At 50.1% G+C, this 14,401-nt stretch overlaps 2 protein-coding genes across 2 annotated transcripts; one reads left to right on the plus strand and one right to left on the minus strand.

Moving 5' to 3' along the window:
• Positions 1 to 364: 364 nt before the first annotated feature.
• On the plus strand, positions 365 to 1,918 carry N7481_009843 (cytochrome P450; the record flags this gene model as incomplete). The annotated part of the gene is made up of 1 exon (XM_057269062.1): positions 365 to 1,918. The coding sequence occupies one exon, from the start codon at positions 365 to 367 to the stop codon at positions 1,916 to 1,918; it is 1,554 nt and encodes a 517-aa protein (XP_057119739.1).
• Positions 1,919 to 5,822: 3,904 nt separating this feature from the next.
• Positions 5,823 to 7,064, minus strand: N7481_009844 (uncharacterized protein; the record flags this gene model as incomplete). The annotated part of the gene is made up of 4 exons (XM_057269063.1): positions 5,823 to 5,939; positions 6,004 to 6,538; positions 6,592 to 6,725; positions 6,786 to 7,064. The coding sequence occupies 4 exons, from the start codon at positions 7,062 to 7,064 to the stop codon at positions 5,823 to 5,825; spliced, it is 1,065 nt and encodes a 354-aa protein (XP_057119740.1).
• Positions 7,065 to 14,401: the final 7,337 nt, after the last annotated feature.

Below are 14,401 nucleotides of genomic sequence, written 5' to 3' on the forward strand. Positions count from 1 at the left end.
GAATCCTCCGCCCCTCATAGAATCCACTCAGCGCATCTGGTCGACAGTGGAGCAATTCGCGCGGTACAGAATCTGCGTTTCAGACAGCTGAGGCAGTGAAACTCTGTAGCAAGACTAGAGCATAGTTGCAGCTTCCTGCTATTTAGTGTGCCTGCTAGACAGTTAGGGCTTCGTGTTGGTTGCGGCCCCACCAGCGCTATTTTATTGCCACGCCAGGAACTTTGCTCTGCTTTGGCGGGGACCAGACAGACGACTCCTTGCATGAGAAAATCACAGCATGAATTGGACTGACTGTCAATTGAAATAACTGCCGCTTGATTGGCATCTTGGTTTTCCTCCTCTTCACCCCTCCTCACGTAATACCATGATCCCCTTCACCTTCCTCGCCCTCCTCATCCTCGCTTCCTACCTCATCTACCATCATGTTATATACCCCTACTTCCTCTCACCGCTTTCTTCCATCCCTAACGCTCACCTCACGTCTCCCTTATGCGGGCGCTGGATTGAGCACAAGCGCAGCACAGGCACAGAAGTCCTCGCCATTGATGCCCTACACCAAAAGCACGGCCCCATCGTCCGTCTCGGTCCAGAGGAACTGAGTGTCAATTCCATCCACGGTCTAAAAGTCATATATACCGGTGCTTTCGAGAAGCACGCCTTCTACAACGATGCCTTTGTCAATTTCAACGTTGAAAACATGGTCGGCATGGTGCACAATGCGCCACACGCTCACCAGAAGCGCATGCTGAGCAAGACCTTCTCCAAGTCGTTTCTCCAGGAATCTGGTGATCTGCAGACGATCTCAAAGGTTGTCCTGTGGGATCGATTGATGCCTATTCTCAAGAAAGCGGGGAATGATGGAGAAGTGTTGAATGTCCTGCCGACGTTCCAAGCTGTTGGGATGGACTTTACTTCCTCATTCTTGTTTGGGTTGAGACGAGGGACGAGGTATCTGTTCAATATCCCGGAGTGGATTATTTGGCTGGAGGAGTATGAGAAGTTCAAGTTTTTGAGTCGGGACGACCGGTACATGGGGTTCATTGAGCTGTGGTGCATGGAGCTTTGTGAACGAACGGAGGCGTCCAGGATTGAGGTCCTCGGTGATGAGGAGAAATTGCTGCCATCCACGAATCCAGTCATCTATGACCAGTTGCAGCAGAGCCTCCTTTCTCAGAAAGAACTCGATCCGCGTCCGCTGAATCTAGCAATCGCGTCCGAATTGCTGGACCATCTAGTTGCAGGTCATGAAACGACTGGCATCACATTCACATACATGATGTGGGAGCTATCGAAGCAGCCGAAGCTTCAAGCTAAGCTGCGAAAGGAGCTAATGACCGTATCTCCGTCCCTACGGTACCCAGGCTCGAGCACAGGGGGAGATAATGACCTCCCTTCTCCTTCCGCCATAGACGCCCTTCCCCTGCTTGACGCCATGGTCCGCGAGACCCTTCGTCTTCATTCCCCAGCTCCAGCCCAACTCCCCCGCATTACTCCCACCACAGAAAAGGGCACAACTCTACATGGGTACGACAACATCCCGGGCGGCGTAAGAGTCAGCTCAACTGCTTACTCCCTCCACCGAATCGACGAGGTCTACCCGCACCCTCTAGAATGGCTGCCAGAGCGATGGCTCCAGGCAGGCGACAATATTCACGACATGAGGCGACTATTCTTTGCATTCGGGAGCGGCGGGCGCATGTGTCTAGGGAGTAATTTTGCATTGCAAGGTGCGTCCCTTAAATATGGATCTTCGAGGATGAGGCTAATGAATGCAGAAATAAAATTGGTCATGGCGGCGGTGTATTCAAACTTCACAACATCTACTATAGACGATGAAGGCATTGAGCAGCACTACGAATTCATTGCGCTGCCGCGTGGAAGAAAGTTAATGTTGAAGTTTACGCCAGTCGATGATTAATGCGATACGAACACATGATATACGATGAAAATTATGGAATAATGAAAAGCATTCATAGATTTCCCTTAGTCCTTTTTGAAACCAGACCAAGTAATCATTCACCGTTGGTATAGGATACCCCCTCCTGTCCTCAGCCCATATGGCGTGGATTTCATTGACTTTCTCTCCACCAAAGGCAACGTCAAGCTTCTGACCAAGACCAAATGGGAAATTCGTTTAGACAATATCGAAAATATGGCCAAGCTCTATCCCGCTGAATATATTTCAAGTTCTTTGTACGACTGCGGTCGGGAGGCATAATATTCTTATTGATCTACTACGGGTTGTCACTATCATCTCGATCCACTGCAATATAGTGACTTTTTATCATGTTTTGGAACGAAGAGAATGAAGTCTGGGTAGTGGGTCGCTTTTAGTAACCCCATTTAACTCTGTATCGCAACTCTAAGTCATGATGCTTCTTGAATTTACAAAGCACCCTTTTCATACTAGTATGATTGATGAATGATGCTCTTAGTAGCATTCTAATTTTCCTTGTTTGGGTTACTTTGTGCAAAACGACTGTAATGATGAATAAACTCCGAGTAAGTGTGTAATATAATGTTTTCAACTAGAAGTCTGGCACAACTTTGTAGGCGTTAACTCTTCTATACTACATAGCATTCCTCCTATCTTTCTCTTATATGGAGACCTTACCAGACAAACACCAAACCCATGTCATATGATAGCCACTATTCCCCAAGGCTTGACTATACCTCTGTCGAGGATTAAGTCAGTATCATCGTCAAGCTACTCAATCTTGCTCTTGTACAAACTGTTGTTCCCAGGGATAATATAACTCACGGCGCGATTACACGCCCCCGTTGTTGGTTGACGAATATTTCTGGATTTCCAGAATTCAGTATAAGGGCATTTGGAGAGAACACAAAGGCCCAGCTATACACCAAACGACGAAATTTTGATGAAGAGTTTACTCATAACAAGAAAAAAGACCACGGAGAAAATGAACATCTTAAAATGTTTAGACCATTTTTACAATGAGCAAACAAGGTTTCAACCCGGGACGGAGACGAGCAAATTGTACCCAACGCAGTGCCAGTAGCGAAACGAAGTACGAAGAAAAGGCGAAAGCAATTAAGGGAGCAGTAAACGAGTAGCCGAGGAAGATGGTTATAGCTTCAATTTATCCCCTTGAGATGTATACAAGTCGGGAAAAGTGGTATAACTTTGGGCCAGAGTTAGGGTCATGAGGGAGCATAGAACAGCCGAGAAAATCGAATTTAATTAGACCATAAAAACTCAATTCACCGAGTAGATCACCAGCAATGAGCCCAGACTGAAATTTACTCCTTCAGCTTGACACTGACTATCCTCATCAAAGTGGCGGCTACTACAAAGCAAAGCTCCACCTGGCCGGGCGGAAGTGTGGTCCATCTGTGTCTATTCGTACTTCTACGTCTACGGAGTACTCCATCGCGACTGATCATCACCTAAGCGGGCAACCTCTTCGGAGTCTCCACTTCAAGTCCGTACTCTCCACCCACCAATAGAGAATAAAAGCAACCTTGGAATGAAGGCGAAAATCCTGCTCGGCAGGCGTCGCAACAACTTCGGGGTTATCCCAGACTATCCACTCCTTTCATCTCATCCACACGGACCACACCCAAGAGCCTCGTGACAACGGAGATAACCCTCTCTTCGTCGGAGACACCTCCACCCCCCTGATCGACACGCCCCGAACCCGAGCCCGCCTCCACTCACCTACAGAGTACTCGTACATCCTAGCAAGTGCCATCGTATCAGAGACGCGACTAACCGATCCTTTTAGCGAGATCTGCCTCCCACCCCTGTCTGCTGCCCTCCCTGCCCGCCTCTCTGCCTGTCTTGATGCCTGCTGCATGCAAGCCCAACTCAGCAACATTAACGACGAGTTAACGACGAGCCTATGAGAATTGCCTTCGGGAAATGCGGAGTATTGTTCCACGCTTAAAAATCCCCGAAGGAGGGAAGACTCCGATGCGAGAGGACAAGGTTGGGTGGGAGAGACGCGAAAAAGAAGCTACTAGTAGTTAGACTAAGCTAAGCAACAATAACGGGGGCTGCACTATGTATGTGCATACGCTTACGCGACGCTACAGTGCAACCGCACGAGTCAACCGTTTCCACGTCAGTTGGAGAAAAGAAGACTAGCAGGGTTACGAAACTGGAGCCGAGCTGAACTGCGCTGAGCTTGGAGGAGGGTTCCCCCAATAATCGTGGTCAATCGTTTCCGCGGCCGACACCTGCCGAGTCCAGATCGACGGGCGTCTGGACAGTGCGGATTTGTGGACTGGGTACTCCGTAGAGTCGGATTTAGGGGACCCGGGTGCATTGGCCGGGTTCTCCGTGTCGCATCGCGTATGTCGTAACGCAACCCGGCTCGCCTATAGCTTGAGGGGGGGGGGGTGATGGGGTGGAGCCTACGACAGGCAGAGACAGGCAGAGACAGGACAGGAGATAGGGCGGATACGTCGGGGTTTGAGTTCGCGTATGAGAAGGAAGTCGTGCAAGGACTAAGGTGATCTAAGAAGATTAGGGTACCAAGGCCACGGAGGTGTAATTTGAATTAATCTATTTGGCGGTCGGAGGAGTCGGGGCGAGACCCGTTCAGAAGGGCGGAGATCGACCGATCGTTGCCAGAGATGAACGAGATGTGCAGAGAGCTCTAGGACTTGAACGCGAACGCGAACTCCGGATCGTCGGAAGTTAGGAGGAGCTTTCCCTTGAATTGGATGTTTGGCGAGTTGAACGGAGTTTGGAGTACGGAGTACTAGGGCTCCGTACGCAGTAGCCGAGTTAGATTCTCTTCTGGCTCATTTGCCCAAGTGGTCTAGACGACGACGATCGGCGCAGTTGCAAAGTTTGATTGCCCTGGAGATTTAGTTTTGACACCGGGGAATATGGGAAGTACTACTAAAGCTCAAGTAGGAAAATAGAAAGAATTTGGAATTCGGAATCAGGCGAAGACCACAGAACCACGGGTCGTTCAAAGATTGTCCACCTGGGCACGAATGATCCATGGTTGTCCATTTGATAGGGCTTATGCTTGGGGTATACTTATGGGGTATGCTCATGGGGTACTACATAAGGGAAAGACAATTATTCGGATATGGAAAATGTATAAATTATAAAGATCACAATAACATGGTACATAGGGTATTCGTAAATTAATCCAGGGTATAGAGCAACCAGAAAAACACAGGTTGCGTGGATTTCATGAAATCATCGAATCAACGCCAAAAAAAAAAAAAAAAACACCCGCCGAAGGATCTATTCCCAACGAATCCTTAGTCTAGGACACCTGCTAGTTCAATGCATCACAAATAGGAGATACAAAGGGAAAGAGAGGAACAAGGGGGGGGGAAGGAAATTTGTGGTTTTTTTCCCTTTTTTTTTTTTTTTTCTTTCTTTGTTTGACTTTGGGCCTCACAGTGGAGAACTCCTGCCTAAACCGAAGCGTCTCCACCGGAGGCTCCTCGGTCGCGCACCGGTCATCCCCGGCCTACGAATGATGTTTGACGCCTGTCGGTCAAAGCCGCAGACCGGGGGATCCGAAGCCGGATGCAGCGGGGGAGCGCGGGTTGGGCGTTTTGGGCGTTTTGGCGAGTCTCTTTGTTCGCCTTCAACCGCGCCATAGTTTGGCCGGTTGTTATTGTGTGTCCACGAGGAGGGGAGCGTGGGAGGGGGAGGTCATGATCATGGGCAGATTTGCTCGTCACGCCTACGCCCGGTGGGGTGCGTGGGTCGCGCTTGGCTGCTCGAGGCGGCCGGGAGGGGAGTGGTCAGAGTCGTCATAAGTCGTGAGATGGAGTCGCGCAGTGCATGAGACACGGGTCGCGCTCAATCAAAGACTAAAAGCTGGGCTTCACATCGCCCACTGCTTCCAGCCCATTGGCTGGAAATGGCCCAGTGACTGGGGGTCTTCGTAGGGGAGGCAGTCCGCGCTAGACCAGGAAGGAGAAGGGTAGTTGCACTGAACGGTCTGGAAACAAGTTAGTAAATGAATGGTCACTTCGGAATAGCCGACAGTAGGGGTTTCCACATACCGGTTGAATGAGGTTCTCCTCGAGAGAGATGGGAACCAAATGCGACGGAGGCATTCCGGTCTCCGGACCCTCCCACCGCAGTGGGGAGGCCATCTGAAGCGGAGACGAAGTCAACTCCTTGAGAAGACCCTTGGGATACTGGTCGATCATGGAAATGGAGGAAATGGAGGAGCTGGCGGTTGTGGGGAGAGAGAATGTCGCGTCAGATAGAGGCGAGGGGCAGGTTTCTGCCGGAGATGAGTAGAAGGGGCTGTCATCGGAAGTTTCTGGGATATGGTTTTGAAAAAGGTTGGTGGAAGGGCGTTGCTGCAGAGGCAACTCCATGTTGCTCCAGACCATTCCGCAGTCGCTGGCAAGGTCAGGGTGAACTCCTGGTGCCACAATCGAGCCGATAGACATAGAGTGAGATTGCTGGGGGGTGCCCGCAATCAAAGATCCAGAATCCATAGACATGCAGCGCGGGACAGGCTCGCCCAGGGAGGCAGCTTGGGTTTGTGGTGTCCATTGAGCCTGGTCTGTTTGCGAGTCAAGTTCGCTGTCACTCGGTTAGCATTCTGCGATATTCCATGGGGATCCAGAGGTACTCACTGTCGCTCCATATGGCGCGCCAGCAAATCAGGCCTGTGGAAGGCCTTCTTGCAGCTAGTGTATGTACAAGGGTAGGAGGCTTCGGGATTGTGGTTCAGTTCATGGCGTCTGCGGTGCTCGGCACGGGTAAAGACCTAGTTGCGATTGGGGTCAACAGATTGCGCAGGCGCATAAGAAATAGAGAGCGCGCATACCTTGCTGCAGCCGGGATATTCACACGCATGGACGCGCTTTCCCTTCTTTGCCTTGCTGATGCGGTGGGTTGTGGGAGTATAGGTGACAGAGGTGGGAACATCGGCCTGCGGGCTGCGGCACATAGTGTTCTTGCGGCCAACCATGGTGGGGGTTGACGACTGAGATGGTTCTGGTGATGGGGAGCTAGAAGCAATCGGGCTGTTTAGAACAGAGACGAGAGGGTTGGAAGACAATGTCGTGACTGATGATGATTGTTCGAAAGAGGGTCCTCGGGCCATCCTGTGAAAAGGATGGAAAGGCCGTTGGCGGGGAGGGGGGGAGAGGGAGGGAGATATATAGGAATCAAGAGGTAGCCAACGCTAGGGTGATGTGATGTGATGTAATGTAATATAATTGTAGGAAGGATGGGGAGAGGAAGGGAAATCCGAAGTTACAGAAGAGGTGAAGAAGCGGCGGAGGGTGGACTGATATAGAAGAGCTGGACTGGTTGGTACGGATGGGATCGACTGTTGGATGATTAGACTTCCAGGAAATTAACGGATTTGAAATAAAAGAAAAGGCAAGGAAATAAATCAAGAAATAAAATCGATTTTTTAAAAAAGGTGAATAAAAAAAAGAAATATAACGGGAAAATAAGAACGAAAAATACGGAGCTAACCTTAGATCGCAGGGAACCAAGCACGGGCGTGGAGGTGATGATCGTTCTGCGGGATGATCAGACAAGCATGAGCTAACTCGAATTGATCTGGGAAGTTATGTTTAGGAATTGAATCATGATTTCATTTGGAAAATAATATAATAATACCGACCCAGGTATGTATTGTAAGATTTCTGGTATTCTTCCTCCCCCCAGGGTGCGGCTGAGCCGACTGCGGACCCGTGTCAACGGCTCTCCAATGACGATCTGCTGTATGGCGCCAATGGGGAGGCTGTTGGCTCGCTACCGGTTGAGTGGTATTGGGATGTTGGATTGGACTAGCAGACATGCGAGTAGCCAAAGTAGATTATAGCATTGTTCAATTTTGGATTCTCTCGCAAACTTGAAGGGTCACTGGTATTGTCAACCCTGCGGGAAATAGTAGGTACTCGGGAAGTATACTTTCATCCCGTCCTGGTAAGTTCCCATTCCAAATCTCGCGTGGATCCCAGTCCCAAGTCCAAGCTCCCACGGAACGTAACGGGTTTGCCCCACGGTGGAGCCAGCGATGGTTCGCTGCTTTGGGCAACTCGCGGGATTCCTCCCCTGTTCCCACTAGCCCTAATTAGGCTTGGTGTTGCGAGCTTCTGCGTGATTGGCTACCGCAGAGGCGGTGTTGGTATTACTGCTGGACAAGATATGTACGAGTACAGAGTAATGAATGTGTGTATCTCAGACTAAACACTAGTTACATTAGACTCGCGGAGTGAGGCTGATTCCTGTATGCGGGCGTGTCTATCCGTCGAGAGATATTCATGTTGATTTTCGACTTGAAGAATTATTTAGTGGTAGTTTCCAACAGGTGAGATCTATAGGGTATGCCTTAGTTAGCTATCATGGATCGGATAATTTGACCTACTTTAAACATTGAAGCTTGAAGGTGGTCCCAGATCAGATACTGTAGATTCTGCCTCGTGGGCTACCAATCCGCCTCGACCACAGTGAAAGTGAGCCCTGGCGTCTTGGCCCTCAGGTTGCCCTGTGCAGTTCACAGTAGCTTGTTTCATCCCGCCGATCCCTTACTCGATCTAGCGAATGAACGTCTGGGAACTTCCACTGACTGTCATCGTTACACCCTCTTTCCAGCTTGATGAGTGGGTTTGTTTTTGGCCCGACGTCACGATAGTTCGAGCTTCGAACGCGATCATCCCATCTCACTGCCTTTACCACTCTCCCGCGATGCGGCACAGCTTTATCTTGTACACAAAAATAGAATATGGAGTCCATTCTGTTGACACTTCTCCGCTACTGTACACTGCAATTTCTCTATCGATCCTCTAACCCCGATTGTCATGCTAATCGTTCTCCACTCACCCCTCTCAGTTTGCCCCAGACTGCCTACGCCCGACTGCAAGTAGCTTTTGCCCATGAACCCAGGTATAGCTAGGTACCTACTCCCGTACTTCCAAGTTAGTAGCCTAACATATGTACTATTCTCCCTGCACCCCATGCTCGGCATAATTCGGAGAATACCCCCTCCTCCTCTCCCGCCAGGGGCATCGATCCTGGTGGTGGCAACCTGCAGCCGTGCCGGCCGCCTTAGGCATTCTGAAACAAGCGAGGCGAAACTGTTTACAATCGTTCAAGCATTCCAGAAGAAATCCTTCGCATCCACATTGCCTGTCCATGGTAATCTGCACGACGCAGGGGCAACGCCTGGATTGGCAGAATACCGAGGTGTATCGAGATATGTATACAGAACGCAGTAGAAGTCCACGAATCATGAATTCGGATAGTCACGCCTGCCAGGTAATGGCTATACCGGACAAATCAGCGAAATTGCAATTCCAGAGTCAGTACAGGGTCAGTATCGTACATATGAATAAGGGACCCAACGTGGGGACTCTTGTCGGCTCCACCTCGTCGCAGTTCAAATGCTTTTTCTCTTTTGGTCATCTTTTGGACTTGCGGGTTCTCCACAAGGCATACTTGGTGCCGTGCGGGAGGGCGGAAGTGGGAATCAAGCAAAATGCAAATTCCAATCGCAACTCATCTTCATGCTCCAACATCGGCACGATGAGTATAAAATTAGATAAAATTAGTATACTCCGTAGGGGGGGCTGGACGATCCCGCCCCTTGACCGACCCTGCGACCCCTCCGTGACCCCTTGTGCTTTTTTGGGTGTGGGGATCGCCCCCACCCAAAGTAGGCTAGGCCGTATGTGGCGTAGGGCAGAATGACTCGTGCTTTGCTCGTGCTTACTAGCCTAGTTAGGACTAGCGTATTTAACCAGGTGCCCCAAAGTGCCCACATGCCCAAAGGTACGATGCTCGTCCGGACGAGAGTACCTGGTCATGGCGCGCTCCCTCCCGACCAGGCTCCGTAAATGGTTAGCGTTGCGATTAACCAAGTGGGCACCTCATGTGGACTAGGGTTTCCAAATACTCGATAAATCAAATCAAATGGGGAAGATAAAAAACAAGTTGGTATTACCCGATACACCGGTTCTCCGGAGCGGTGCTTCTCACTTGTTTACTCAAATCTCCCACTCTTTGTTCTCCTGGTCCTTTACGACTTCATTCTCATTAGATCATGACGAGCGAGCCGGAATCATGTTGCCGCTAGTTGCTCTTTCCTGGTCTTCGCCTCGCCTCGCCCCCCTTTTTTTGCACCGATCGACAGACTCATCGACTCATCGACTCATCAACTCCATTCATCGGCTCTAAACATAGTCAGGGAGCGGAACATGATACCTCTCCATACTTCCCTCCATTAGTCACTCCTACAATATGATTACCGGGGAAACCACCAGAATTGGAAATCATTTGGCGCGGTAAAGGAGAACACGAGCACCGCATGTGCTACTGCAGGTATGCACGAATTCATCTCCATGGCCTAACGGGGCCTGAAGATGGAGTGGGCGTCATTGCCTCCTCGACTGCAGATGGTTGTCGTGCAGGTTCGCGAACGAGCGAGTCATCGCCTCGGGTTTGTTGTTGGTTCTTTTTTTAGACGACGATCCCGGGGCCGTGAGGGTCGCCCTACCGTCCACCCTAACCCTTGAAAAAAGTATGTTAATGTTATCGAGCATACCCCGTTTTTACCCTATACCCGATCGGGAGATACACTGCGGTGGTTGTATATGTATGTATGGGGTTTACGGGTAGGGTGAAGGAGGTAAAGTGATCTTACTCCATCTTGAAATTGTATGTACTCTGTACTGCCTCGTGGCTCGGGAATTCCTGTTATTATCCTTGAGTCATTCATCCCCCACTCCATTTCTCACACTATCTATGTAGTAGTCTAGCCGGTTCTAACAGGTCGGAAGCGACCAGATTGAAAACAGTTAACTCCCATCGGACGAGGACCCGGGGATTATCGGACAGGCAGGGGGTCCACACCATCACGCCCCTAAGGGACAGCTTCGGGCGACAGCAACCCCCGGACAAAATCCGCGCCGGCGAATCACAATCGCGAGATGTCACCCCTTGGCTCCACTGCGAGGCTCTGAATGACTTGTTCTCACGGTCTCGCCAGTTCGACGCGCCCACCCCCGGCCGATCGGTGAACCTGGGCGAATTTTTTTAGCGCAGGCTATTTGGAGTTGCGAGAGGAGGACGCTCTCGTGGTGGGTCTACTTCCCGGGAAAGTAAGAGCGAAATGACAGTGCTACTCTGGAGAGGAAGGCCTCAAGTTGGCCCCGAACAACTTTGGCCAGGTGAAAATCTTCACGGTGATAATCTCATAATCTTCACAATTCTGCAGCCGGCTGGGCGACGGGAAAGGCTGGTCCCGTCTCACCTCAGATGGGGGATCTGCACTTTGGATCTTCTTGATCCTCCTCCACTTGGAGTCATGTGTGGATGGGGAATTCTCGCACACCAGTGGACAGTAGCCGGCAAGCTCTGCGTACTCCGTACTTCGTGTATGAGTAGTACTTTGTGAGGGACAGACCCTGACCGTCGGGGTTTTCGGGGTTTTTGGGGTGGGGGGGGGGGGGTTCGGTGCTGCAAATCAATCGGTCGCCCTCGCAATCACTACTCGATTGGGTAATTTAATTGCACTTGGCTGTGTTTGGTAGGTAATCTAATTGCACTTGACTATGTTGGTTACATTTTGCACGTGCAGCTTGATTCTGACGAATATCTCTGTACGTGTAATCAGTAGCCAACCCACCCTTCATAACTACATATTTTATACAGATGTACATACGGATTAGTTCTACACGCTCTGTACTGTAAACATACAGGACTCTCAATCTGGGAGGTTGGCCCGCTCCCAACATGCGCCCACCTGCACCTCCCTGACAACCCATGACTCTGATTGAACCTTTATGCGCCAGGATTCCAACATAGCCCATTCCCAGAGGCTCAGCAACACAACCTTCAATCCTTCGCAACTTTATTTCATAGGGCGTTTATCAGAACCAGACTTGTTCCATCTTGCATAAGCATACATAACACACATGGTACACCCCGTCAAAGCGCAAACCCCAAAATAGCCCTAAAAACCGTTGTCTGTCCGTCCTATGTATATACCCAGTCGAGCCTAGTTTAAATGCATAGGAATCGAAAGATTCAGAGCTGTCAGCCTCATAACCCTAGGTCTGTGACGAAGTCGCACACAATTCGGCCCAAAGTGGTTAGGGGCGCGAGGTGTGGGTCCCCCTCGGCGGATGTGAGGTTACCCCTTGACCATGGCTGGTTGCCTCGTGCTTGGCCTACGAAAGCTCATGGATTCCGCTAGCGGGTCCAGCAAAGGGAGGGTCTTCAATCAAGGTTGTAGAATGCACCCGGGTACGGTACGGAGTGGAGGGGTAAATTGATGAGTTGCCCAGCATGAAGGTTAATCAATCAGAAAAAGCATCGTATGATGAAGACGGGTCCAGCTGATAGACTTTCACGTTTACGAGGGCCAAGCATTGTCCCAAAGGAGATCGATCTGCATAGCGGAACCAATAACTTCACATCGATCATTAATGTTCTGCCAATGCCCCGGTATACCATGCAGACCGCATATTCGCGACCGTGACGAAGGCGACCAGCATGGATGGATATTCATCATGAATCATTTTGAACTCACAAATGACAGTCAACCAAGGCATATTCGCACTGCATAGTCCGTACTCCGTACCGAAATAGAAATCAACCTCATCCCCATTGCTCAGGTCTCTCTTGAGCCACCATTTTGGATGGCCTAGACCTCCACGATGCTTTTCTGGGGAACCAAGAGAACTTGCAAGAGCTAGGACTTGAATTACGCACTCCCCACCATCTGCACAGATCAGACGGTGGTAAGATCACAACGCTTAAATACCCATAAGACAGTGGTCTATGGAGCACTGCAAGAAACTCAGCCCAACCAAAGTTAAATCCACGGCCCGTAGTGTTACTATGTACTCCGTAGTAGCAATGGGCTTCTGCAATTGCCCCATAGTAAGCATTCTGTTTAGTGCTTGTGGGTTAATAAACTCTACTTCGTACATATTGCTCTCCTGACTTTCTATTGTCCACATCAGACCAAGGTACCAGGCACATTGCCAAGGAACGGCGCGGCGGCGCTCGTGCTTCAAAAGCCGCGCCGAATCGGGCAGTGTGCAAACGATCAGTTACCCACATTTCGTACAGCTTACCTGGTTAGTCACGTAGTCACCTGCTTGTAATTTTGGTGTTGTACGTACATACGCGATCTATGCCTATTTAGGAACTAATGTAAGCACTATACACCTCTGACTCGTACTTAAGAGCCAGTCGCAAGTCATATAGCACCTTCTTCAGGTCGATATCATGCAGGATGTCTCAGTATTGCAGATGTTGATCAGGCCATGCGGCTTCAGCAAGGCAAGGCAGATTCAGGAAAACCCACCTGAAAGCAATCTGTAATCTATTCTACCTCAGGGGCAGGGCAATCAACCATTGTCGCACTCATACTAGCTGGGATTGATATTTGGCCAATGAGGATGAAGATTTGATGTTGGTTCTTCGGAGCGTGGCATATCCGAAAGGCCGGCGTCAAGTACCCTGCTGCGGGCGCTGTATGTATGTATGTACGCCCTTTTTTGGGAGATCCTCTTGTGGGAGACTGTTTTTCTGTTCTTTCCCCCCCTTTTCTTGTTTTACCGGTTTTGCCGGTAAATCCAAAGGATTTGTTCAACCATCCCAACGGGTCGACCCTAGTGAGGAACTTATGTACATGCTCAGGGGGAGTCATGAGGAGGGGCAGCTGATCCGTAAGGGTCGAATGGCATGCAGCGAAAGAAAAAGCAAGTAATTGCATTTTTCCTGCTTCATCTCAATGTCAGCACGTTTCGGGATAGGAAAAGGATTACCCGACGGCCGAGCGGTGCTCCTTCAGCCGTTAACATTGGATTGTACCCGTGCATTGCGCCTTTTTGCGGGCGGGCCAGGTCCAGTCTCACTCTCATTTCCCTGAATTCAACGCCATTTACTCGGCAGGGTCCACATCCTAGGTTAACCACATGGTCGAAGGATCACGATACCACCAGGAATCACTAGTGGGAACGGGCCATCTTAACCCTGTAATCCCCAATCTATAGGATCCGCAGGAGGTAATGCCATTGTAACGAACATCGACCGTTCCAACCTCCTTTCATACCAGCTCCAAGATGAGCTAGCAGGGATCCTTTTGATTAATTTGTCTGGCAGGGGTTGATCCTGTAAACCCCGTCCACACTACTGCAATGCTCCAGCCATCATCTGCGCGAGTGCTGTGAACTAACCTCGTCCTGGTAACTGTTGGTAGATACCTGCCCTACGACTGGTCTGTATGATGGTTTCAGCGTTGCTTACACGTGGACTGTGCTTGGATAGTGCTGATCATTGGAGGGGGGTTTTATTTTTATCTTCCCCTCCCCAATCTCCCATCTGACACTAAGTCGCCCTAAGGCACATCTCCCTCCCGGAAAAGCAAAGCGTGTACTATCCTAACCCGCATTTATGTCGGCCACCACGCGAAGA

Source organism: Penicillium waksmanii, assembly GCF_028829765.1.
Source record: "Penicillium waksmanii strain IBT 27052 chromosome Unknown utg000008l:1.0-5622682.0:1.0-5626561.0, whole genome shotgun sequence".
NCBI lineage: Eukaryota > Fungi > Ascomycota > Eurotiomycetes > Eurotiales > Aspergillaceae > Penicillium > Penicillium waksmanii.